The sequence below is a fragment of the Vulpes lagopus genome, chromosome 4 (assembly GCF_018345385.1).
Source record: "Vulpes lagopus strain Blue_001 chromosome 4, ASM1834538v1, whole genome shotgun sequence".
Classification (NCBI taxonomy): Eukaryota; Metazoa; Chordata; class Mammalia; order Carnivora; family Canidae; genus Vulpes; species Vulpes lagopus.
This window is the reverse complement of record NC_054827.1, coordinates 6,145,308-6,173,249: the sequence shown is the minus strand read 5'-3', so window position 1 is coordinate 6,173,249 and position 27,942 is coordinate 6,145,308. Positions and strand designations below refer to the sequence as shown.

At 42.5% G+C, this 27,942-nt stretch overlaps 1 protein-coding gene and 1 long non-coding RNA gene across 2 annotated transcripts in view; one reads left to right on the top strand and one right to left on the bottom strand.

Moving 5' to 3' along the window:
* The first annotated feature begins 369 nt into the window (after positions 1-369).
* Positions 370-27,942, top strand: part of ASB5 (ankyrin repeat and SOCS box containing 5) — a 50,635-nt gene continuing 23,062 nt past the window's right edge. The window contains exon 1 of the mRNA XM_041753337.1: positions 370-711. Coding sequence (XP_041609271.1) covers positions 516-711 — 196 coding nt within the window. The 5' untranslated portion in view covers positions 370-515. The remainder of the gene's footprint in view (positions 712-27,942) is intronic.
* LOC121489890 lies at positions 19,173-27,821 on the bottom strand. Its single transcript, XR_005987449.1, has 3 exons — positions 27,693-27,821; positions 25,740-27,420; positions 19,173-19,292 (listed from the first exon to the last, which is right to left on the bottom strand). It is a non-coding gene; the product is annotated as an uncharacterized LOC121489890 (long non-coding RNA).

The following is a 27,942-nucleotide window of genomic DNA, read 5'->3' as shown; positions in this document are numbered from 1 at the left end:
TTGAGATCACCCCAGCATGGAGTATTTGATGACTTAGCTCACGGTCTACAAATAGGACCCTCTTTTAAAGGCTTGGAGGGATGGGCTGAATTTTACCTGCTACTACGAAAATCGTTCACATCAACAACTGGAACCCCGGCCGCAAAGCCTTCGAAGTGTTGCTGCTAACTCGATGCCGGGAAAGGAGGTCATCTGTACATGAGTTGCAGTGCCTGGGTTTTGAAGTTCAGAGCAGAGAGGCCGGGGGGTGGGGGGTGTCATTTTATATTGAGAATGGAAAGTCAGGAGCCTTGCGAGCCGAGCACGTGTTGCAACTGCTTCCAGGGAACATCGTCAGACCAATAGCAGCCTGCGAAGAACTTTTATGGACGGTATAAATATTTTGAGCTCGGGGCATCAGCAGCAGCTGACCTTTCCTCGCCTGCGGACCAGCTGTTCGGGAGCATCCCGAGGAGAGCAGGCACCGCGGAGACTTGGATCCCCCCGGAGAGCCCCGCGCTGCACCCAGTGCCGCGATGTCCCTGTTGGAAGAAAGCCGGCCCTTCGCCCAGCAGCTATCCAATGTCTACTTCACCATACTGTCCCTCTTCTGTTTCAAGCTTTTTGTGAAAATCAGCCTCGCCATCCTCAGTCACTTCTACATCGTGAAAGGCAACCGCAAGGAGGCGGCCAGGATCGCAGCTGAATTTTATGGAGTGACCCAAGCCCAAGGTAGGTCTCCCTAAGGCGGCTTCAGGCCCAGCCACCTCCTGCTCCAGCCACCATCCTGGTGGCATGTTGTGCTCTCCCACCTGCTTCAAAGCCAACATGCCCCCCAAATGTCCCCTTACCAAAAGGATAAAACAAATTTGTTAACCTTGTGGCTTCATAAAGAAAGAAAGTCAGTTTGCTGTATAAAGGTCCTAGTTGATAAAATCAAGGTATGGTTGCAAAGTGGCCGAGTGGAAGCCTCCCATGGAGTGTGTGTTTTTTATTATCATTAAAATCTATTTAAAACTTGAATTAAAAAGTATTTTAAAACCTGAAGCATTCCATCGGCCACGCTCTAATGTGAGAGGTTTCGATTACTGATTGTGTACTTCAACTGTCCTTTCCCATGTACCCGGGCTTTTATGGTATTTAAATCGACTCCTTAGCCATATGGTAAGCGGCTGCTATTGGGAAGAGAAAATTTGGAAGGTTTTAATTGTTGTTCACGACTTTTGTTTGGCCGAGATCATAGGATAAAATGCAGTGTGTCGAGTGCTAAGATTTACGGCAGTTCCCTGGATGGAACTGTCACTGCTTTGCTCAACTTGTAAAAAGTCGACTATAAGAGGACAGGAACAAGAATTAACAAATTGTGTGTGTGTGTGTAGCCAGATATATCCATCCACATTTCTTAGAAGAAATTGAGCTATGAGACTAAAGGAGAAACAATCATTTGAACCATAGACCTGAATGGTTACAAATGCATTTTCACTCTACTGGACGATATTCTATACAATAAAAACAATTGTTCTGGTGACATTCAAGATGACATTTTTAATTCTTTGCAGCCTTTTGATTAACTTCTGGTTTGAACATCAGCGGGCAAGTACGCACATTGTAGAGCCCAAATACCTCGATACCTCTAAAGTAACTTAACAATTTCAGATCAAAATACACTATCACCAAATTAAAGAACATTTTTTTAAGAGCACTCAGAATGGAAAGCTTGCTTTTTTAAAATCTATTTTGTCTGTCTTTTCAGTTTGTGGAATATTTCATTTTTGAATCTAGGTTACTCTGTAGGTACATGGAAAGCTGAATCAAGGTAGAAATATTTTTTGGTGTGTGAGGTGGATAATAAATTCATTTTGGCTAAGCAAGAGTGTTTTTACACCAAGTGAGGAATTTATGGACTCACTAAAAATAAGGAAAATCTAAATAGTGGTATGAAACTCCCACAAAAAGCTGGGTCTACTTGAACAGGCAATATGTACTCCTTCACCTGGCAGCCCTGCTTCCGAAGGGATGAAACTATTTAAATGCGGCACATACTACGTAGGTAAATGGAAGGTTTTGTTTCAAGAGCAGCAAACATAGGAAATTAGATTTTAAAGCCAAAACCATACTCCTAGATATAAGATTAAATCATATACTCATAAGATGATAAGACCTACTCTCCTAGGTCCCCAATAGCACATTACTTCATAGTTGAATCTTGTCTACTTGTGACGGGAATTGCTATAGATAAGCATGTGAAAAGTTGGCTAAAAATCCACACATTCTGTGGAGTGACAAGTGTTTTAGAGAAAGCTATGGAAGCTCCTTTTAGTACAAATTCATAAATAACAGGAAACAGTTGTCCTCTGTTTCACCTGATCTCGGTGCACTTAGGCTGGAAATCACAGGAATATATGAGACGGCTTCCATGGTCCCATCTAGTTTTATGGGTCTGTGTTAAGATATATTAGAATTCTAGGATTATGTCCCAAAAAGGAAAGAAAGAAATCAATACTCACTAGTGGGAATTATTTTCCTGGGAATATAAATTGGGAATACAAGGTCTTTAAATTTTTTGCTTTATCTTATTTTAATATTACATCTATTTAACACAATTCTTCTTTCTTATATCTTGTATTAATCTATATATTAAATAATAGAATATATTACCATGATCCTTCAATGTAAGCACAGTCTCCAATTTTATGGTAATATTAGGAGGATAAACTAATAATTTAGAACTTACAAACTCTTTTTTTTTCTTTTTTTTTTTTTACAAACTTTCTTCATCTCCTACCTCTAAGAGTTAATTTTTCTTTGCCTAATAAACTATTAATTTCTTCATTTTGACATAGCTCTTCCTTTTATTTACTACAATTAAACTGTTTTAATTTTGTTTATATTTTTATAATTAACCAATCAGGCTTAATTATCTTTGTTTAATCTAGCAATTTCCTCCTTCCTAGGAGAGATTATCACCTTCATTCCACTTTGAATTAGGCTTCTCATTCTTACTTTCAAGACTTAGCCAGATTGTTCCCCAACATTTCTGACGTGGAGTTGTCAAATTCCATGAAATACGAGATGATGTGTATATTTTCATGTGTCTCATAACCACAGAGACCCCGTTGATGACATTCTGGATGTCCTCTCCATGCCATAGTACTTCGGTATGAAGTAAAAGAAACTGTGTCTTAGTAGATGCTATTGCAAATCAACTCATTGTATTTGAGTGATGCAAGGTAGGGTTAGTTTTTTTTGTTGTTGTTTTGTTTTGTTTTTTTTCCAAATGCTTTCTAGTTAGAAAACCGAAGTTTTTTTCCAAATGCTTTCTAGTCATAACCGAAGTTATGACTTCACAAGGATGCTGGAAGCTAAACGGCAGCTACAATAGTTTAAGATTATTCCCTTTTTGATTTCCTTGAGACGCCAGTAAAACTTACAAATCAGCTTCTTCATGTTTTATACCGAAGACTTTTATCAACTCCACCGTCACATCGAAGGGACCTATTTATTACCCCCTTCTCTATACCTACTTCCTGTATCATTCTTGCTATTAAATGTCCTGGTTACAGTCTCTAAAATATCAGAGGAGTAGTCTATTTTTAAAGCTAGCACTATACTTTGAGACTGACCGTGAGGCTAATAGGAGTTGAAAGGTGTTTTCAGCTGTAGTGTCAAACAGTACATCGATTTTAGGAAATCACTCCAAGAGCCCCCCTTGGAACTAATGCCCCCAAGGACACTTCAAGAGGCAGCAGCTCTGTTCTGTTAAGGTTGATACTTTCCACATTCCATCTTGGGCTCTAAAGGAAGTTCACTAGTGTTACCTACAAATGGACAGGGCCCATCCTAAGTACCTGTTTTATGAGCCCCTCCAGTATCAAGGCACTGAAAAAATAAGATATGAGAAGGCAAGGTGTATTTTTTTCCATCTATGAGTAGCTTATTCTAATGGAAGAGGCAGATCTTGAGTTGACCCCACGAATGAGCAGAGACAGGGATTGGGGATGCTCACAGAATATTAAGAAACAGGGGCACCCGAGTAGCTCAGTGGTTGAGCATCTGCCTTCGGCTCAGGTCATGACCCCAGGGTCCTAGGATTGAGTCCCACATCGGGCTCCCTGCATGGAGCCTGCTTCTCCCTCTGCCTGTGTCTCTGCCTCTCTCTCTGTGTCTCTCATGAATGAATAAATAAATAAATCTTTAAAAAAATATTAAGAAACAATGGATTTTACTGGAGCGAAGATTCACGCAGCACAAAAAAATGATGATAAATTGGGCACAGATACAAAAGAATTCGAATGGAAGGTTCATGCAGCACAAAAAATGATGATAAATTGGGCACAGATACAAAAGAATTCGAATGGCAGGTTAAGCAATCAGAGCACAACTTCGAAAGACTTACGAGAGTTTTTGGTGTGAGTGAAAGTGGGAAAATGGGAAAAGACATGTATAAAACCTTGATGTAAAGTACATGTACATATAGTAGTGATGTTAGGAGTCTGACCGCGGGACAAGCTTGAAGCAGGGATACCACTTAGGCTCCTGCCATGGGGGGATGAGGAGCCAGGCTCCCCTGGTGGTGGAGGTGGGGGTGTGGACAGAAAAGAAAGAATGATATACGAATAAGTAAAAAAAAGAGAGGCTCCTGGGTGGCTCAGTCTGTTAAGCATGTGCCTTTAGCTCAGGCTGTGATCTCGGGGTCCTGGGAGGGAGCCCTGCCTAGAGGGGCATCGGCTCCTCCCTCTCCCTCTGCTCCTCCACCTGCTGCTCATGCCCTCTCTCTCTCTCTCTCTCTTTCTCTCTCTTTCAAATAAATAAAATCCTTTGAACAATAAAATAAAAAGGAGAAAAGAATAAATCTGATGATAGCTCTAAATGGCATTGGCAGAGAGAGCAGATGTGACTTTAGGGGAGCTGCTTGCCTCCCAGAATTGGATACGGACACACCTAAAGGAAAAATATGTCAATCTGCAGAGGGCTTGATTAGCGGTGTGGGCGCAGGGGAGGCTGAGGGCCCAGCCAGGCGCTACAGGGCCTGGCCTCTCAGTGCTTGGTGAGGCTGCAGGGTCATCTTCCCCTCCCTCCCTCCCCCCCCCCCCCCCCCGCGCCGGGGAAGGTCAGGGTAAATCAGAAAGGAACAGAACTAGAATCTGCACCCTCCTCTTACGTTTGATTTAGTTCTGTATTCCTTTTGTTTCACCAAGTAACCTTCTGATTAGGGTTTGGCGCTTCCTGTAGATCTGTCCCCAAAAAAAGAATGAGCTGGCTTGTTCCCAGGAGTCTGTGACTCCCTGTGACATTTACTCTCCTTCTTGTAAATTAATAGGTTTGCATCCCCCTATCACTCTTTGGTGGTGTTTTGTGTTCTTTGAGCAGTAAGTCCACCTCTGACGTGTGAATTTGCTCCAGCTTTAGCTGATAGATCAGGTTTCTGAGCCTGCAAGGCCACAGACCAGATTTTACACTGTGGAAAATTCATCAAAGTAATGTCTCTCTGTGAGGCCGTTTGAAAAACAATCCTCGTGACATCCAGACTCTTCAGGCACTCCCCTCACGGCTGAGACTTTATATAGAATACAGAGTGCATGGATAAATAATCACCTGACACTATCTGTTTTTGCGACTTCATAGATTTGGTTTTTTAAGCACACAACTTTTTTTTTTTTTTTTTTTTTGGTGACCTGTCTTATTGTTGACACTTGAAAATAGGCTGTGGTGTAAACTTGCCATCACAAGTCAAATGGCAAAAGTGCTGGCTGTGTTTTGGAGAATGGTGTCAGTGGGATGGGAAAAGCAGCTAGAATTTTATATGATGCAATATCATGTTTTTCTCCATCGAAAAGTCTATCTCAGGTTTAAGAGCAGCTTGAGGAATTTAATGTCACATCAGATGTCAACAACATCCGTGGCAGTGACACTCGTTTTGCCCGTAACGGAAGAGCGACTCGTTTCCTGCAGGGCTTGGTGCCGTGTGCTGATTGTGTATGAGATTAGTTATGTGAGGAACGTGGCTCAGAATCTCAGCTGGGAAAAATTTCAAGAGGCAAATCTGTAGGGTGACTTTCTTTTTTCCTGGTGTTCATTATATAAAGGTATAAAAATACCGTGAAGATGTGAGAGCTTTGGACACGTTTTCTATACTTAGGTGGAGCTCTCTATAATAATAACGTGAGCCAGAAGACCTGTTCTCGTCTGACAAAGGACAGGACAGTATCGTTGAAAGTGTTACCCCCCCCAAAAAAAACGTTAAGCTATTTTCATTTTTGCCCAAGCTCTACTATTTTTTGGAAATGTCAGAGCTACTACTTTTTTTTGGAAGAGACCATTATACTACTGTGCATTAAAAATGGAATCTGGGAAGAAGGTTCCAAGTTCACGAAAGACAGTCATATTTTTAATGTGTTAATATCTCTCCTCTTCCTCTGTATTTGGAGAAATGAATGGATTTGGGGGAATTAAAGAACTTGGCGTACGGATAACAGCTTGCGAGGGGTCCGTTTTCCTGGGAATAGTCTTCTCATGCCTTTGGTCTCTCTCTCTCCGTCCTTACGTCATTCAATTATTTACTCCTTTCTTACTTACAGTGTTGACTTGTGTGTGTTCCATGTCACAGGCACTGGGCTGGGCATTACACACACAAACACACAAACCAACCAGTCTCTCTCCTAAAGGTATCATCTAGGGGGAGACAGATAGATAACTGAGTAGTTTTAAAAGGTGGGAAGTGCTATTTTATAAGGCTAAAGAAGATGCTATGGAGCACAGAGGTGAGAGAACATGGACCAAAATAGGCCTGCCTGGGACATGTCAGTTAAATGGAAGTTTGCTGGCAGCCTGCATATTCTCTCCCACAGTCGTGCACGTATCCTTACAACACACACAAAACCTTGCCGATGCCCCACTTTCACTCCTGCATTCCTTTTTCACCTCAATTACTACAAGTTATTATTACTTCTGACTCACGTTCCCCCTGCCTAAATTTTTACCTACAAGCTCAGAGTTTTATTAGTAAAAGAACGCATTTTTAGGAAAGAATAAAATAGGCTTATTCCTTATCCACTAAGGTTTTTGAAAAATAACAGGCATTTCAGTTAAAAAAAAAATGTCAGAAATGAATTCTGTATATGTTGATTGGAGGCATTCTTAGAATTAGTTCTATAGTTTTTACAGAATAAGAATAGTTAAAGAGTGAAAACTAGGTCTGGACCTTCCGCTTTCCAATTTACTAGCTCTTGTAGAAGGTGGTAAATTATTGAAATAAGATTTTCCTTGTTCATTGACGTAACTGATACAGTTTTGAATGTAATTCAGTTTGGTACTTGGAGCATTTGGACACCCCCTTCTATTTCTGATTCAATGTTACGTGCCACCTGTGCATAGAGGAATACTTATGTGTGTATATACGTGGGTATACCTGTGGAGAGATTTGCATACCTGGCACATGTCCTGCTTGACTTGCCTTTGGAGCAAAAGGACACTTGGTTAAGTGGAGCCAAACTGCACAAATAAAACAGCCAAACAACAAGCAGGCAGGAACTCCTAAGGTGCTAAATGAAAACAGTTAAGTTCTGTAATGACTGGTTTCTAAGGAAGTCCCTTGAGAGTATCAGGCCCTTCATCTAGAAGGTGGGGCCTAAGATAACATTTCAGAAGCAGAACGGATCTCGTTAAGTAAGAGTAGAGATGAACCCAAGCTGAATAAAAATGCAAAGAAGAGGCTTGGATCATGGAACTAAAGAAACCTGGCTCATCTGGGGGCAAAGATTGATGTATAAGTATTAGCTAAGGATTCCTAGTTGGGTGATTGGTGCCGATGTGAAAAATAAATACACATCTTCTCAGTCACACAGCCAAAAGTAAATGGCCTTATTAAGAGCTTTCTGCTGCTTTTATTTAGATCCGGGCTACAAAAAAAAAAAAAAAAAAAAAAAAAAGCCATTACCTAATGATGGAAATAATTACCACCAGAAGTATTTTATAGAATCCTTGGGGTAGCGAGTCACTATTTTGTTACCCATGAAATACGCGTATTTCACAAACTCCATCTGGGAGAAGACAAATTACTTCCCGGACGTGGAATCAGCAGCGCACATCCTCAGAGAGCCCCTACGGCGGTTCCGTGGATTCCTGCAATAATTTTAGCACATTCAGCTCATCTTCCAACCTGGGGAGAAGAGAGGAAAGTTTGTCCCCAGGGACAGAGGAACCGTGTCATTGCAAGCAGGTGGAGTATTTGGAACGCCTCTTGCTTTGAAACCACCCTCAAATAGTTTTAGAAAAAGAAAGGAAGCAAGAAGAGTTTGCTTACAGACTGTTGTGTAGACCGTTTGGCATTTCTTCTCTGCCAGCTGCACGAAGAACAAATCATTCATTCTTTCCAGCCTTCCCTCCGCAGGGCCACAAAGGAGACCATTGGCTTTTTAGACCGCAAATGCCCAAAGGATATCAGGGCAGGGAAGGAGAGTCTCATCAATTGTTAAATTGTTAACACTACCAGGTGGTCTGTGATTAAACAACTCTACTCTGTGAAATTTCAGTTTGGGGCAGAGCATATATTAGAAGGAATTTTTTAAAGATTATTTTATTTATTCATGAGAGATACAGAGGGAGGGGTAGAGACACAGGCAGAGGGAGAAGCAGGCTCCCTTAAGGGGAGCCCGATGTGGGACTCGATCCCGGGACCCAGGGATCACACTCTGAGCCAAAGCCAGATGCTCAACCCCTGAGCTGCCCAGGCATCCCTAGAATGATTTTTTTTCTTATAATTTTTTTCTATATCTTATAATTCTCTACTGGTTATCATGGGACAGGTTTTTTAAGAATCTGCCCTCTATATATCTATATAGATTTAGGAGTTTTCTAGAAGAGCCTGTGGGATTGAGAGGCAAGGGCGGCCTGCCGGGACAAGGTTCCTACGGACGCCTTTCCTCTTTCTAGTCAGGACAGCTCTACGGTTGTGAAGTGTCAGAAGTCGGACTCTCAGAGGAACTTTCTTTAAAGGAAAGGACAAAATGATGTTCAGACACAAATGCCCTCAATTGAATTAAAATATGATGTAAGTTACATGCGTCTTTCCAGAACCTACCCACCTTACAAAATGAGTCACAATGGAATAGCCTTTCAACATTCTTTCCTAGGGATTAGGACAACAGTAAATATTCTGGACCCGTCAGGGATGTGTGCAACTTTGAGAAATGGAGCGAAGCCAGCCTGTCTCCATGAGGGCAGCTAAAATTTCCATGCCACCATTACCTACTGAGCAAAATAGAAACATTCAGAAATACATATACTCTTTCCAGAAGGCTTAGGGTCTTAAACTATGGACAGAGGACAAACAAACTGAAACGTGATACCGGGATGCCATTCATGTTCTTAAATAGTAACACTGGTTCATCTCAGTCACCAAGCATGGGGCTTGATTTAAATGGAAATGTCCAGTGACACAATGAGAGGTACGGCCCACCCGTGGAAATCAGCTCCTGGGCCCTCGTAAGGCCGCAGAGTTCCTCCTGAGTTGGTTGAGTCAGGTAGGCTGACAGAGCAAGCAGCTATTCTCCTTTTGTTTTTGTTTTTTTTTTAAGATTTTATTTATTTATTCATGAGAGACGCAGAGACCCAGGCAGAGGGAGGAGCAGGCTCCATGCGGGGAGCCCAATGCAGGCCTCGATCCCGAGACCCCAGGATCAGGCCCTGGGCTGAAGGTGGCACTAAACCGCTGAGCCACCCGGGTGTCCCAGCAGCTATTGTCCTAAACAGGCCTCAACACAACACAGCAGCAGTCAATAATGAGCACGGAAGTCGTGACTCTGGGGGACCCAACCCTTCCGTGACGAGCAGACACATCTTTGATTAATCACCGGGGAGATTTATGAGCTCCTTCTGTTTTCCAAACTACCTCACTCCCCAGGGAAACGATGAGCCCCATCATCCATCAAGCGGGCAAGCAGTAGGTGATGCTTACCAGGAGTGGATGCACCTAAGGAATTTCTGAATTTGGAAGCTTTGTGTCTGACTTCCCTCTCGGGCCGTGACCCAGAATGCGGAATTAGGCACAGGAAGAGGGCTAGTGTCTTCAGAGCTGGAACAGGGCACCGCTGATCTATTGAGTGCGGAAGGAATGAATGTGTCTTCGCTTTTACTTCTCCAAGAAGTGGAAGAAAGGAAGCTTAACCAGAAATGTGAACGTTGCTCTCTCCACTCCCCATCGTGATGACAAAATTGCTCACCCAGTACAATTGAGTTCAATGGTCAAGGTTTACGGCTACGTAACCAGTAGGCAAAGCAACAAAAAAGAGTGATTTGGGTTGGAGAGATGGTTTCCTACATAGTGCATATGAAGTCCTGAAATGACACTTGTACACCTAATTGGCATGCCCATCCAAGAATGTGGAAGAAAGAGGAATCTCTTTAAGAAAGCTCAATCTTTAGGGCCCACTGGGGGTGGGAATATTTTTTAAAAGAATTTCATTTATGATAGTTGTTAGATTCAGTGACAGAGATTTTAATAATCACTTAAGGGTTCATTTTAAGCAGCACACACAAATGACCACACACCTGGTCTTGCAGCATTGCAACAAATATTTCGATTATTTTTTTTTTTAAATTAGATTTTGGAAAGACAAAGGATTTAGCCAGAAGGGGGAAAAATAAGTTTGTAGTTAACCTCAGACTCAAAGAGGCAAACGTGATTCTTGCCAAATACTTGGATACCGAATTGTAACAAGACGGTATTAAAAAAAAAAAAAAATGCCCTTATTCTGGAGAAGGCAATCACAATTTACGAAGCAAAAAGTCACTTGGACTTTGAAATAACTGCCAGCGGCATGTAAGAAAAACAAAGCCTTGGATACTGAAGGACCAGCAGATACTTATGGAATGAACAGGACACCTTAAATTAGGGGGAAATTGAGTTTAAAAATCATGTTGAAGTTAACAGTGATTTAGCCGTACATAAATTATTCTGTCCTGTTTCTAGCACCTTCCAGCTGCGAGATCTTAGGAAAAATCAGTTAAAGTCTGCAGCTTCAGTTTCTTCATTAGTAAAACGGAGATAATGATATTTATTTCAGAGGGTTATTGTAAATTTTCTGTGACATGTACTTTAACTCCGTGAGCCATCTGCCCTGGTGTCTTGGAATATAGTTACTCCATCAAAGTGAGCCCTTCTATTATATTTCCCAATTCTTCCAAAACAGTGCAAGACGGCTCACAATTTAGTAGCTCAGAGAAGCATCAATAAACACGGAGGGTGGAATGAGAATAAATTGTGTTCGCTCAACAGTTGCCACAAGCCCAGGATAATGCTAGAAACTTTGTACCAAGCAACTAAGTGTCCGGCCCGGCCTCACGGTATGGCCTCGAGTAGATGGTTTCCGACCTAACGTGCTTGGCTTTCTTTAGGTGTTTATTTAAGAAGAACCCCCTGATGTTATGCTATATGTTGGCAAATTGAACTCCAATTAAAAAAAAAATTTTTAAAAAAAGAAGAAGAACCCCCTAACGTTCTGAAAGGTTAAGTCATCCTGAGCCATCACTTAGGCAGAGGGTTTGGTTGGTGTGTGGCGAGGACCTGGACGGAAGGCTAGGGTGGAAAGGCTCACTTGGAGCTGGCAGGTTTTAAATTAGATTAAATTAAATCCAGAGGTCATAGACATTTCTTCCACCATCTTACTCTGTCCAAGGAACTCTTCTGGGCAGAAATCCTTTGGATGGGAACATTTTCCTGGGCAAGACTGGTCAAATACCTGGTCAGCTATCCTATGGGAATGTGTGTTTTTTTCTGGAAAAGCACTACCTTTCCAGAAAGCGCAGTGGCACATCACCCACCACATGGCAGCAAGTTCTGTGTGCTCCTCCCTGGTGAGTGCTCTAGGAAGAGCTGAAGCCACCTCACCTCCAAAATACCAAAGCCCCGGATCTTAACTTCCTCTGCCAAACCTTCTTGCCCTTTTATTTTCTTTCCTCTTAATCCCTGGCAGCTGAAAAGGGAAGACAAAACACAGTAATGACAACAGCAGCAGTGAAGGGCTGAGTCAGCTCGGGCAGGGATTTGGCTTTTTTCCTTTATTTTCTCTGCTTCTCCCTGCCAGCTGGACTCTCCAGGAAGCAAGCAAAACACAATTTCTCACTGGACGTATCTTACAAAAAGGGTTTTTTGTTTTTTTGTTTTTTTTCTGATGAGACAGGAGAAAAATAACTGGTAAAAAAATAAAAAATAAAAACCAAGCAGGTTATATCTGGAAATAAGGATGCAGGATTATTTCATAGCCTCATTAAATAAACTCGAGGCCTATCAATATTTACAAATGGTCTGGGGCCTTGTGCACAGGTTTGCAAAATATCCTTCCAAGAGCTTCCAGGAACACTTATCTCTTTATGAGGCCTCTGCAGAGGTTATCTGAGGGTGGCTCTGCCTCTATTTGGAAAACAATACATCACAAATAATGATTTTGTCTTCCTTCTTCAGTAGGAGACCATTAAACTGCCTACGTTACAATCAGGAAACAAAGCGATGATTCAAGCCAAAGGAATCTTTTTTTTTTTTTTTAAGATTTTATTTATTTATTCATGACAGACAGAGAGAGAGAGAGAGAGAGGCAGAGACACAGGCAGAGGGAGAAGCAGGCTCCATGCAGGGAGCCCAACGCGGGACTCGATCCTGGGTCTCCAGGATCCAGCCCTGGGCTAAAGGTGGTGCTAAACCGCTGAGCCACCCAGGCTGCCTAAGCCAAAGGAATCTTAAGGCCGTTGGTTGCAAGGTCTGAGGCAGGAATACGATAATGGACAAAGAACTTTCTCGAAATGGGATGTCCAATGGCAACTTCACTAACGGGGGAGGAGAATCTCAGCATATCACAGCAGTGAGTGGCGACCCCACATTTTCCTGAGGTGACTCAGCCTAGCCTCGTCTGTCATAGGCCAGTGAGTAACAGTGAAGTTGATCCCACACGAGGCATTTGTTTCATCAGATGACAGGAACCTGTTCCGCGTTGTCACATCAGAATTGTAATATTCTAGCCGAAGTACTATTGTTCCCAAAGGCTGCATCGTAGGTGCTTTTATTTTTATTTCTTTCCTAGGTGCTTTTAAAGCTATGTTTAAAACTGGGTAAAGGGGATCCCTGGGTGGCTCAGCGGTTTAGGGCCTGCCTTTGGCCCAGGGCATGATCCTGGAGTCCCGGGATCAAGTCCCAGGTCGGGCTCCCTGCATGGGGCCTGCTTCTCCCTCTGCCTGTGTCTCTGCCTCTCTCTCTGTGTCTCTTGTGAATAAAGAAATAAAATCTTAAAAAAAAAAAAACTGTGTAAAATACCTATCAAATACACATATACCAGAGTACATGCACAGCCATGCTTAAAAGTTGTGTACAAAACAGCTTTTAGTAAATTACTGGATTTTGGTCTTCTCACATAAACTTGTCACTTCGGAAATAAACAATCTATTTATTTTGTAAATATAATTTTTTCATGTACTGCCTTTTCTTAAATCGAGATGTTTTCCTGGTAAATATTATGTGGTTAATATCATAGGGGGAAGATGAGAAATGAAAAAAGTGAATTCTTTGTTCTCCAAATTCCCTGCATTGGGCTTAATAGGGGTGGTTAGCACGTCTCTTGATCTTTTCTTTTGCCAGCTTTGACTCTACATGACCTACCTCACGTTTTCCGATGACAATATGTCATATTTTTCTTGTAATTCATAAAGTCTTTCCATACATCCCGTCCCTTTCCATCCTCATAATTGTCCTCCACAAAGTCGATGGTATTAATGCCTCTTTTACACAGAAGAAAACAGTGTAAAATGCAGGGGACCTTGCTCAAGGTTATTGATTTAGTTAGAGAAAAGACAAAACACGAGGCTTGGTATTTTATTTTTTATTTATTTATTCATGAGACACAGAGAGAAAGAGAAGCAGAGACACAGGCAGAGGGAGAAGCAGGCTCCACACAGGGAGCCTGACTTGGGACTCGATCCCGGGCCTCCAAGATCACGCCGTGGGCCGAAGGCAGGCGCCAAACCCCTGAGCCACCCAGGGATCCCGAGTCTTGGTATTTTATTTTATTTTATTTTATTTGTTTTTAAAGATTTTATTTATTTATTCATGAGAGACACAGAGAGAGAGAGAGAGAGGCAGAGACACAGGCAGAGGGAGAAGCAGGCTCTATGAAGGGAGCCCGATGTGGGACTCGATCCCGGGTCTCCAGGATCACACCCCATAACGCAACGCTAAACCACTGCGCCACCGGGGCTGCCCCCGAGTCTTGGTATTTTAATGTGGCTTCTGACATCACTCATCTTCACCATTTGCAGGGCTTTGAGGTTTTTTGGTTTATATTATGAAGCAAGCAGTGCCCTTTTTCCAGAGCGAGCTCAGTAGTGGGTTGCAGTCCATCTGTGCGATCACCCCAGCCAGACACAGAATTGCTTAGTGGTTTCCGGGCTGCTCTACCCGCATCCACCTGCTACCCCACACAAATTCGATGTTGACTACACCACCAGGTCCAATCGTTACCAGACTGTAAGCCTCTTGAAGACAGCAACTCCTGTCATCCTCAGAGCCTGGAAAGTGCCCAGCACATGGCCAGCACTTACCAAATAATCAAGGTAGGAAGGAACAAAGGAAGGAGGCAAAATGGAAAGGAAAAGGAAGGTGATTCAAGCTTCAGTCCTAGGATTGTATTACCACTGCCAACACAGCGCTTTGCCCGTTCTTCTCATGCCTCGCAGGGCGGTGTGGACTCTGACATACATTGAGTAGATGTCCATGGAGAGACTCAGGGAGTTAATTGTCAAAGAAAAATGAAGACACAAAATCAATGCCATCCAGAAGTTAAATCTATAATAATGCCCTTCCCTCCTCCTCCTTCTTCATCAGACTTACTGTCCCTTTTTCCTTGATGCCTTTGCAGCCCCTGGATTGGCACCAGCCCTCCTCTCAAGCCAAGCAAACCCGTCACCCGTCTCTTTTTAACTAGGATCAGTGAATATCTGTTAATGTCTTCAAGTATCATATTCATCTCATTATAAACTCAAAGCTGGCTTGCCTTTGGGTGAGGGATGCTATTCGTTTACCTTTTGATTTCTCACTCTAAGTGAATGCTTTTTTATTCTTTTTTTTTAATATTTTATTTTATGTATTTATTCATGAGAGACATAGAGAGAGAGGCAGAGACACAGGCAGAGGGAGAAGCAAGCTCCTAGCAAGGAACCCAATGTGGGACTCGATCCCGGGACCCTGGGATCATGACCTGAGCCAAAGGAAGATGCTCAACCACTGAGCCACCCAGGTGCCCTGGATACTTTTTTATTCTTAAAACGCCAAACTTTCTGAGCCAACCTTCATATACTACTAAATGTTCTTTCTTTGCTCACTTTACACTGAATGCTCGTTATGGCCCTTCAAAGTGCATATGGCATACAGAAAACACCCCAAACACCCTATACGGGAACTAGAACTGAGAGGAGATTGCTCTCTTCTTTTCTCTAAAGCAAGTCAGGAAACTGCCAAGCGTCAGATGTTGCAAGAAGGAGTCTGGCCGATATAAAAAGGGTCAATATCTGCTGTAATTAAGACCTCTGGACTTCAGCTTTTCCCTCTTGAAGCCTGTGCCCCAAGTTTTTTAGTCTCTGTCTTAGACAGTCAAGTGGTAGGAATGATGAAAATTATTATTATTTTTTAAATCTTGCTTTTGCCCATGCACACGACTGGCTTCTCCGTACACCAGCAACTGAAGGATCACAGTGTGTGCGGGAGGCTGGGGGGCTGCTTTGTTTCCGTGTCCAGCATCCTCTGTAGTTAAGGTAACCCAAAGGCAAGAGACAACAGTGGCCTCCACAGTGTGGGGTGGGAGAGTTGTGCAAGGATAGGCCACCCCCAGGACTCGGGAGCCAGCCCGCCAAAGTGTGTGTGCCACCGCCTTGGCATCCCGGGCTGGGGTTGAGGCCAGGGCATCTGGGACTCCTGACTCCCTATAATTTCTGCTCTAAAACCCCCTTCCTGCAAGTGCATTTGACGTGGCAGAGACAACCATGAGTGCGCCTCTCTCTTCAGGATCAACATAAAGCCCCACACCTGCTGCCCGCGCCCCAACCTCCCATGAGCGCATGGTTCCTGGTGATAAAGCTATTTGTGGCTAGAACTATGGGCAGGAGGAGGATGGTGAGCAAAATTGTTCTTACGTTAAGTCCTTGTCCGGGGCACATATCAGATTTTCTTCCCGGCAGCTGTTGTGCTCAGACCACAGAGCACGGGGTGCCGATGTCGTTCCTTGTATGGATTTGTGGACCTTGTTTGATTTTCGGGCTGGCAGTTGGTAGAGACAGAACATTGCAACCAAGTGGCTACAGAGAAGGAAGGAGGAGGAACTAGGATGGCAGACACCAATGCAGTCTTCATTCTGTGCCAGGGACTCTTCTAAACATGCGCAATCATAAACTCACTGAATCCTTACAAAAACCTAGGGGTATGTGGGTTACATTGCTAGATCTCTTTTTTGCCTTCCTTATTTTTTTTTTTAAAGATTTTATTTATCTAGAGAGAGAGAGTGAAAGAGAAAATGAGTGGGGGGAGGGGGAGAGGGAGAAAGAATACAAAGCAGACTCCACACCGAACGAGGAGCCCAACGTGGGGCTCGATCTCAGGACTCCAAGATCATGACGTGAGCTGAAATCAAGAGTTGGACACCCCACCGACTGAGCCACCCAGGTGCCCCTTGCCTTCCTTATTTTACTGTCCCTGGCTTAGCTTTGTCTGCCCGTGGTGTCAAGCAGCAATACCGTACTTTGGAAAGAGAACAGATAAGGGAGCAGCAGTCTTGGTTCTAGTCTTGCTGTACCGGCAACACTCAGGGGGACGTGAGGACACCACCTACCCTCTCTCAACTTCGGTTAATCTGCAAAATGAAGAAGTTAGACAAGATCAGTGGGTTTGGGACTTTTTTAAGATGTTGACTTTTTCTTTTATGACCTGGAAGCCGCATTTGTAAAGCTGATCGAGTGGAGGCTGCACTGCTTGAAGGCAGAGCCCCGCGCTTTGCGGGCTCACTCCAGAGCATCTCTGCTGACCTCACAGGGCTCTTTGAAACCCCTCGTAGATCACTGAGGTACACGGCATCCAAGTCCACTCCTAGCTCTGAAACACTATGATTCTTTCATGTCGCTTTGACTATGGGTCAAACATTTTTGACCAGAGAAGCTTTTAGCACAGACAACCTGAGTTCCTTTTTGTGAATTTATCACACCCATGACCTCGCCTGCCCTATTCCAGAGCATGCACTTCTCAGAACTGTCACAAGTTCCCAAATAACAGATAATGACAATCATTTTAGAACAGCCCCTGTGGTCTTGCAGACACACTTCCACTCGTTCACTTCAGAGGTCACCCAAGGTCACGTGAGGCACCCAGTTGGCAACTGTCCTCTGTAGCCCTGCTGGACGGTGGAGTTTTCTCTTCCTCTCCACTGTGCACACTTTTGGTACGAAGAGGAAGCCCAGTCATCTCTAAAATAAATACATTTTTATTTTAAAAATAGTCAAAGTTATCAATCTTTTCTACTTTGGTTAATACTCTCTGTGTAATTTATTTTAAAAATTCCTGTTGTACTTCAAGACGATCAGTGTTTTTCTGTATTCTCTTAAAGCTTTCCTTTCAAATTATCCACTTGCAATTGAGTTTTTGAATGATATAAGCCCATGTTTTGTTTTTTTTCCTAAGTGGGTAGTCAGTTATATTTAGCTCATTTAATGGAAACTCAGTCATATATTCCACAAGCCATAGTCACTGAGGCACCCCCTCTGCATAAGTATAGTGTCTGTTCATACAAAGGTCTGTTTATGGGCTGTCTTACTGGGTACGTCTCTCTAGACTTAAACTACACTATGTTGGCTTCAATAGCTTTCAAATATCTTGATACCTGGTAGGGCAGGCCCTCCCACTTTGTTTGTTCTGTTTTCTCAGTGGCTTTGGCTGTGCTTGGTAAATGTGAAATTCCAAATTTTAGAAGCAACTTCTATAGTTCACAAAACACCTGTTGGATCTTTTTGTTGTAACTCGTTTAACCTAGCAATCATTTATTAAAGGGATAGCTCACATATTTGCATCACTTGCCTTCCAGTAAATAAACATGATGTATTTCTCCATAATGTGTCTCGTAAGGTTTTATTGTCCTCCGAGAAAGTCTTCCACATTTTTGTTGAATTCATTCCTCGATATTAAATTGTTTTATGCTATCATAAAAAGTATCTGGTTAAATTGTTTCATTTTCTCTGTGTTGTAGGCATGGAGAAATACAATTAATTTTCATATATTAATTTTGGGACACCTGGGTAGCTCAGTGGTTGAGCCTCTATCTTTGGCTCAGGTCATGATCCCACAGTCCTGGGATCAAGTCCTGCATCAGGCTCCCCATAGGGAGCCTGCCTCTCCCTCTGCCTATGTCTGCCTCTCTCTCTCCCTGTCTCTTATGAATAAGTAAATAAAATATTTTAAAAATACACATACTAATTTTATACCCAACAAACTTGCCAAACTCTCATTAATTCTAATAAGAATCTGTAGGTTCTATGGAGTTTTTTTAAGGTAGAAAATCATATTATTCGTGAATAATGCTAGTTTTGTTTCTTCTTTTCCAATTGTTATACCATTATGTATTTCTTCTTCCTCAGTTATTTTATGGATTAAAACCTTCAGTACAATGTTCAATGGAGTGGTGATAATTAGTGTCCATTTTTGATTTTTCAATTCATAAGGGAAAGGTATCAACATTTTGCCATTAAGTATAATGTTTTCTAAAGGCTTTTGTTTCTTTGGTTTTGTAGGTAACTTTTTTAAGGAAGTTCCTTATTATTCTTGTTGTGTTAGCTGAGTTTTGTTTTGTTTTGTTTTTAATAATTCCGGCGCTTTTAATTGGGCGTCATCTGGGTTTCTATTTATTGAAGGAACACTTATTTCTGAAAATGCATTTTTTTCTTTTTAGCATTCCTCATATCATCAATGATGTGGTTCATATATTAGCCTAATTATCTGGAGGACAATCCACAGTGCCAAAACTCACTTCATCAGCAGTACACTACGGTATGGGTTGCCTACACCTGCATTCTGTGGTTGTGTCTGGTGCTATGACACTAATCTAAACTATCTGATCTCTCAAACAGTCCATTCCTTACCTTTTGGACACATTCCTGATAGATGGTCTGGAAAGTTCTTTTTTATGATGATATTTTTTTCAGCTTTTAAAAATCTTGTCTCAGAAAAATCTTGATTTAGCAATATCGTTATTCCTTTCTCCTGTTATATCCTGGCCCACCAATTATCTTCATAGTGTCTGTAAAATATTTAAATAACTGTTATTAATTGTATGCCAAGGTTGACTTTGGGATTTTTCTGTGTTTTATTATGTTTCCATGGTTTCTGTTAATATGCCTCATCCTTTTCTGGTAAGGAACTAAGGAATGATTAAGGTAATCTGGAAACTCTTGAAAAGCCAGGTTCAGAGCACACCTTATACGGAGGGTGGTGGCTGAAGTGAGGCATGGGTTGTTTTAACTGCAGTGATTATTCAGTTTGGCTATTTTCACGTGGTAACAAGATAAGATGGAGTTGTAGCAGAGCTGGCCATTTTTAGAGAAGGATTTTTTCTCTGCACCGGATGTGAGGTCTTGTTTCTAAAGAGAGGTTCCAGATTTAAATGATATAGAGTACTTGAGAGTCATAATTGGAAGATAATATGTAGCAATTTTTGTATTTTGTGCTATAGATGTAAGTAGCTATGGATGTAAATGTGGTTTACACGTGAGGCCCCATATGACAATGAATTTGTGCTTCGGTGTATGGGACATGTGCCACTCCAAATTTACACTTTATTTACCAAAAGCAACATTTTATTTACCGGGTTTGGCCCACAAAACTTCATTTGCTGCCTCTCATATGGAGCATATCCACTACCCTCAGGAACACTGATGTAGAAATCATTAACAAAATGTAATTAGAAGAAAACTCTGATGTTTGGAAATTAAGAAAATATCTTTAAGTAACTCAAGGATCTAGAGATCAAAATTATAAAAAGAACAACACAGTCAGCTTTCGCAACGTTGGACGTGGTGATAGACACACGCTCTTGCAGGTTTTTCTCAGAGCCCCCAGCTGTCTGGCTCTGAGGTCACAGCCCACGAACGACCCCCTCGTGGAGATTTCCTTAACCTGCAGTTGTAGACGGTCTGTTTGCTAGATAGCTTCCTTATTTTACAGCAGTCAGAGGGATCGAAGCTTAGCCGATACGTGACCCCAACTCGAAAAAGCGGGGCACAAGAAAGGCAGATTGCAGGGAGCCGATCTCACCCATTGACAGAGCTGCAAAAATCTTAAGTATCAGCAAACCAAATCTAGCATGAAGAATCAGCTTTCTAAGAAGTCTATTATGACAAGGTTTCCTACTTTAAATAACATCCTGGCTCATAAGTTGAACGGAAAGATAACACCCTCTTGCCAGACACAAGCTTGTGTTTGCAGAAGCACACACCTGATCAAACCTGCAAAAGTTACCCTGGGGTTACTCTGAGGCAAATCCCAGACATCCCACTCAATCAGTGGAGAGTGGCTTGGACAACGCCAGCATGGATGAGGCTTGGACGATGCCAGCATGGATGAAGCTTGGACGATGCCAGCACGGATGTGGATTAGATGATGCCAGGATGGATGAGGCTTGGATGATGCCAGCATGGACATGGATTGGACGATGCCAGCATGGATGCGGCTTGGACGATGCCAGCATGGATGAGGCTTGGACGATGCCAGCATGGACGTGGATTGGATGATGCCAGCATGGACATGGATTGGACAATGCCAGCATGGATGAGGCTTGGATGATGCCAGCATGGACATGGATTGGACGATGCCAGCATGGATGTGGATTGGACGATGCCAGCATGGATGTGGCTTGGACGACACCAGCATGGATGGATGTGGCTTGGACAATACCAGCATGGATGTAGAGAGAGCGGCTGAACTGTATTCCAGTAGGAGAACGTACAGGGGCTTGGTCTAGACCTCAGACTCATTGGAAATGAATGAATATGGATATAACCAAAGAAAATTGGCGTGGTGAAGTAATGGATTGGCTTCTGCACACTTGCACGCCGACATTTGAGAGCCCTGGGGTAATAACGGCAATTAGCTTTACGAAAGGGTTCTCAGCAAGGACATCAAAGGGCATCCTTGCACATTTAGGAATCGACTTTGCCTTTTAAGCTGACATTTACCTGGGAAAAAACTTCCACTCAGCTCAACAAACCTGTACTTGGGGCTTGTCCAAGTCATCTGGCTTCATCACCACTAGCAAAAACCTTCTGGAAGCTAGGACTGTTGATAAGGATATGCGAGAGACTACTGTGTTTTCCCATTACTTCAAAATTTGGATTTCTTCCCTTTTCCTTTTTAAATTTTCCCATTTCTAATATTTTAACCATTTTCTTTTTTTGTTTGTTTGTTTGTTTCTACATGAAAATGGCTGGTCTGTTGTATATCAACCAGCATTTATTTCTCAGCAACCGGTGGGCTCACCTATAACATAGGACAGACATATTTTTGGGCCTGTAGCTCTTCTAGTCTGTTTTTTGTCACTTAACTTTTGTGAGCTATTTTTGTCGGGCTGTTTGTTTTGTTTCATTTTTCTTATTAAGTAGCAAAGTGATATCTAGTAGACCAAGAACTATTTTATGTCACTGAGCGACTGATGAACCAGGAATATTTGTGGGGTTTACCAGTAACTGACATGCTTGAGCATTGTGAGGCTTTTAAGTTGCTTTTTAACTTTACTGTTAAATAGAAAGACAAGAATTGATGAAAGCATGAATTATGTACTTATATCTACATTATACACTAGGGGGAATAATATCTAAAAACTAACATTAATTAAGGGCTCACTATATACCAGGCATGGCTCTGATTTATCTATTAATTCATTTACTTTGTACAGAAATCCTGTGAGGTAGGATCGTTATCCCATTTTCCAGATGAGGAAATTGAGGCACAAAGAAATGAAGTAACTTTCTCAAGGTAACAAATTTAGTATTTTCCTGGCCTGGGATATGGACCTAGCTTTGGTTGTTTGAAGGCAGTGTTGAGGCTCCTCACTCCATACTATGTTGGAATGAAAAGCTCTATTAGAAAGTGGATCACCAGGGGCACCTGGGTGCTCAGTGGGTTAAGTCTCTGACTCTTGGTTTTGGCTCAGGTCATGATCTCAGGGTCATGATATCGAGCCCCACATCAGGCTCCACACTCAGTGCAGATTCTACTTAAAATTCTCTCTCTCCCTCTGCTCTTCCTCCCCAACTCCATTTGCATTCTTGCTCACTCTCTCACTAAAAAAGAAATAATAATAAATAAATAAAAATGAAAAAAAGCAGATCTCCTGAGATCTGTTAAATCAAGTGTAGATAAGTTGCTGATGCATGTGGAATTGATAAAAAAAAAATAGTTACATCGTTGAGAGTTCTAAATCTTTTTGTTCTGTGTATTATGGCTAAAACATAAAATAAGGAGTTTTTAAAAAGGCTTTCCTCTAGGGATCCCTGGGTGGCGCAGCGGTTTGGCGCCTGCCTTTGGCCCTGGGCGCGATCCTGGAGACCCGGGATCGAATCCCACGTCAGGCTCCCGGTGCATGGAGCCTGCTTCTCCCTCTGCCTGTGTCTCTGCCTCTCTCTCTATCTCTCTGTGACTATCATAAATAAATAAAAATTAAAAAAAAAATTAAAAGGCTTTCCTCTAAAAACATGTTTAGCAGAAGCCCAGAGAAATGTTGAATACTGTTTTCAGAACCAGAATTGATATTTTTGGTTAGATTTCCCTTGTTTGCTTTTTCCTCTCCTAGTGGCATCTTTCATCGTGATATCCCTCCACTCATTTCACAATTCGCATGCTAGCCGAAGGCTTTCCAAGGTACCTGTTAAGAGTAACAGCGATGACAAAAAATAGTTTTTGCCCACTTTTTCACAATTGTTTTGGGCTTCATAAAAACCTTAGTAATGGAAATACACTGTCTGCAATCACATTGTGTCTTCCTCATTGAGAATCACTACCTACTGTTCACAGCTTATGAAACTTCAGTGAAAATTATGTGTACCTCAGATATTGTGTGGACAGTTGTAGCTGTTAAGGAGCATCAGCGAAACATAACTAGGGGAATTTCCAGTTTATGACTCTACGAGTCATATAGACTCATACGAGCTCTTGATGCCCAGACGTTCACAGGTTTCTTAGATGGGGTGGAGGAGGTGTTGCAAAATTGCAATTGCAACACCTGCCTACAGTTTAAGGTTCAAGTGGATGGCAACTGTCTTTTCATCCATGTGTACCCAGGATAGAGCACCCAGTAGACATCTAAGAAATACTGAGTGGATGGATGGATGAATGAATGAATGGCATTTCATCACCTTCTTTTTTATTACACAACTAGAAATTAATCTGCTTTAGTTGATAGAGTTTATGCTAGTCTCTCGCACTTTAAGCATTCAGGGATTTTGAACTTAAATTGTATTTTATTATTTTCTTTCTACATATGGGGATTATCTGTGTCTTTCTGAAAAATCATTTATGTCTCTCGGTGTAGTTAAAAATATCTGAAATTCAGATACATCTCTTATTTTATAATGTTGAAAAAGATATTTTAAACATTTTGAGAAGATTTTAACTCTCAGTATTAACAAACATTTGAGTATGGTAGCTATCACCTGTAAGTGACAGCTACCAGAGCCTTGCTCTTTGTTGTTAAGTCTCCTGGACATTGGGGACAGTACATTTTCTTCCACAGAACCCCTTACTATTGTGTTTCAGGATCTACGATAAAAAATATGTTTTCTGCAAGCATATAATTTTATGACTTCAAACTATATTTAACTGGATTTTATATTATGCTGATACTTTTTTTAAATCACCTCAAAACAGGTTGGTAATATTGAAAGTGCCTCCTTATAAACATTTGTTCTCAAAGCCTTGCCCACACCATAGCGCACCCTTCCCCGTGGTTAGGCACTGCTGTTATATGCGTGGTTTTGTGAGGATCCTAACCATATGTTCCCTAATTGTGATGTTTTCAGACCCCTGAGGCCTTGCCTAACCACTCAGTTCCAGCTAAGAGAGGAGTTATCACGGACCACAAGATGTCACTGTAGGTTTCCCAGCAACCTTTAGATGAGAAGTAATGACCCTAGGACAAAGGTTCACTGTTAGCTAACAATCACTCTGCTTTTCCCCAAGATGCTTCTCTCAGGCCTGCCCTCAGACCTCCTCTGCCCTCATTCCCCATCACTAGGCCAACAGATTTAGGTACTTATGTTTAAATAAAATAGAAAAAATAAAATAAAATGGAGCAACAAGAGTGGGCCTTGGAGATGGCGGTGATGAGCTCCATGTACGCATGGCCTGGTAAAGACACCCCCAGCAAGGCAGCCTCCCAGAACTGAACGATGGCCCGGTCCAGATGCGACTCTACAAAGGTGGAAATTTGGCGCTAGCAGGTACAAGGGATCTAATATGTCTTGTGATGATTTAAGGCAGAGTTTGTATCTTGTACATAGTGAGTCATTGATACTTTAGAGAAAATAAACTTTTTTTTTTTTTTAAGGACAAGTATCTTACATTAAAAAAAAATTTAGAAAATAGAGAGATCACAGACTTTTGCCTTAAGATGAAGAATTGAAACATTATTAATTTAGGTATTATTCTAGAAGGCACTTTTGAACTGAGTTGCTCTTCAGAAAATAACAATTATCAACGTGTATTTGATGATATATGGACTTACTGTTTATGTGTGATTATGATACTAGACTTATGATTGCAAAGAGTTCTCACCTATATATACTGCAATATTGATGGATCAAATGATATAATGAGGTTTGCTTCAAATAATCCTGGAAGTGGGGTAGGGAGAGCCATGGGTGGGTTGAAGGTGAAACAAGACAGGTTGTGAGTTGGTAGCTGTTGAACTGGGTGATGGATAGTGCATATGTTTAGAATATTCCATTATCATACGTGGGGGAAAGTGCCAACCTGGATCCGAGCTGGAGTCCATTCATCTTGAGCTGTTTCTGAAGATTTGGGGGGTAGTTCAACACAGCCTTTTGGAAGCAATGAGCTCCTGAACTTTGTGATTGGTTGTGTAAACCAAAAAAGAGAGTTCACATTTGTGTCCCAAACATAATTTTAAGACTGTTGGAAGTTGATCCAACTGTCTAGTTTTTCAGAATTTCTTGAAAATGTGTGTTCACTCCTATCAGTGTGTTGTATAATTATACATAGATTTCTTTCCACCCTAATCCCTCTTAGATTTCAACTTTCCATTTTGAAACTTCCCCAGTATTGAGACTGCTCTCCCACAGAAGTGCCTTCAGCTCTTTGATGGTTTCTGGGGTCCTTTGAAACTTTTCCAGCCTTCACAGCACTTTCTCACTGAGGATTGGCAACTGGCCCAAACATAGGTGCTCGAGTTTTCTGACACATTAGCGTTGGTTAAAACGGGAATAGAATGGCCCTATTTCATTTCCTATATCCTTCTAAAACACGTACAGTTTTATTTTAGCCTTTGCGGATAGTAATTGTACGTCATCTCTAATCTACAGTGTATTTCAGATATTTTTTCTAGCACGTAACACTTCAGAGTCCATTATCGTCTGCGGACTATAATTTTAATTATTTCCTGCCGTGTCTTATCTAATACTAGTTTGCTTTAAAATATCAGGCTCCTCACAGGGCCCAATGATATCCTGCCACTTACCCAATCCACTTTTACACCGACACAAGGAAAGATGCTAGATTCTTCTATACATCCAGATATCTCGTAGTACATTCGTATTTATACAATCATAGATATCCAGCATCTGAATGATTCAGTCCCAAACACATTCACTGCACTGTGCATTTTCTATTAATGAAATCATACAGTTGAGCTACTCCATAGATTTAATATTCTGTTCCTTATTTTTTCCAGTAAATTAACTGTAACGACATCTTCCTGCAATTTCCTGGAGTCACTTTTTTTTAAATTACTTTTGCTTTGGAGGCTCTTGAAATTTTTGAAAGGAGTAATTATTATTTCCTGAATCCACTTGATTATTGATGTGAGTTATTATATGTATTCTGCACACATCTCACTTAACTATGTAGCGATGATGAAATCCAATGGCTTTTTTCTCTCCACCGCACTGGAAATTTATCACCCCCCATGGACTATATAAAGCCCTCTTGAAGTATTGAAGTATTCTTTGGAATTCCATACACAAATGATGCTTTGATTTTTTTTTTTTTAGTACCCACTACTTAAGATGTACCGTGTAGTAGATCTGTGACATCACAGACGTGTGTACTCTGAGTACACAACCCAGGGGAGGGGACAGTCCTAGCAATGATTACAATACCCGGTGTCCAAAGTTTTTTAGGAAGAAAAATTGTCCCAATTCTTACAATAAAGTACAAAGCCTGTATTTTTCTCACAGCAATGAAAGTACAAAGCCAAAGAGTCCAAAGCTCAAAATTGAGATTTCTTTTAAAGCAAAAGTGAGTATTTCCCTTTACAGTGTGGCTTGCCTCGATTCGCACAGTCCCCTCATGGGAACTACCTGAGTACAAAGAGCCTGTGGTTCCTGACAACTGGACATGGAAACAGGGCGGATTGAATAAGCTTCAGCCCCTTCCAGCACCTTGGGAGGTGCCCCCTTGCACAAGCTGCCTCCGCTGAGCGCGACCAGGGCTGCGGTTTCACTGGGAAGGTCCTTCTTTGTGGTCCCAGCTCATGTGCCATCTTGCCCTTTGTACATTAGTCATTGATTCTGAATCAAACAATGTGAGAGCCAGAACACAGTCATCTTCTCCAAGGTCTTCATTTTATAGAAGGGGAAACTGAGGTACCATTAGGCCACATGCCCCAGGTCATGGAGTTTGTGGGATTAAAGCTTAATTCCACATCAGGAAAAGATCCTGGTGACCATCAGTGATAATTTGGGCGGCGATGGAACACGGCAGCAGCTCCAGATAGGGCGGTGCAGGGGAGACCATCGTACTCCCGAAATGTTCCTGTTCTCACCCAGCTTGTTATAGGACGGCAGGCCCCCGCCTCATGTTCTTTTCCATAAATGCCAACAGAAAGCAGAGCCGAAGCATAGGGATAGAAAGGTGGAGATGGCTACCAGAATCCCTGACTGTCCTTCATCAAGACAGCCGCCTATATGTCAATGGCAGGTGACAGGCCCACGGGCTCAGGCCGTCCCTGGGCCCCTCCGGAGGTGCCGTCACTGCTCTCGGCTCCATCGGGCCCAGGGTACCCCGTTTTAGCTTCACGTGCCTGCAGAACACTCCAGCCACACGCCTGCGGTTTCCCTCTCTCCTGGCTCTGCCGTTTAGGGTGAGAATTCTCCTTTTTACTGAAATTGACTCCTGGTACCTCTCAGCGGAGAAGTGACCTGCGGGAAAAGTGCAGTAGTGAGCTGCGCCCCGCACGGAACAGGTGGGGGATCTCTGGGGGGAAGCCCACCCTGAACCTATGAACCTAGCTTCTTCCCCAAGGAACCTGAGCTGCCTCCCCGTGGATCCTGCTGCACAGACACGATCTGCTCCTACGATGGAGAGGACAGGCTCCCAGCTTTGTGGCTGCAGCCCCTGCGGCACCCTTTCCCAAGGGGCAGCTACGGGGGACCCATCATAAAGGACCCCAGCCCACCGTCCTATTGCATACCTCGAGTTCCTTTGTCCTCTGTCTCCAGCAAGCGGGAGATGCGGGTTCACAGGTTCTCCCTTCCTGTCCCATGCGAATAGTTAAACCCAGCCGAGGAGCTGAGGCTGGAGCTGAGTCTCCGCTTTAAAAATAGAAGAGGCTCCTGCACTCGCGGCCCATCCCCCCGGCGGCTCCTCCCCAGCTGGGCTCCACGGCTCCGAGCAGGGCGCCTGGCCAGGCCAGTCCCCATTAGCACCCAGGACCCGCGTGC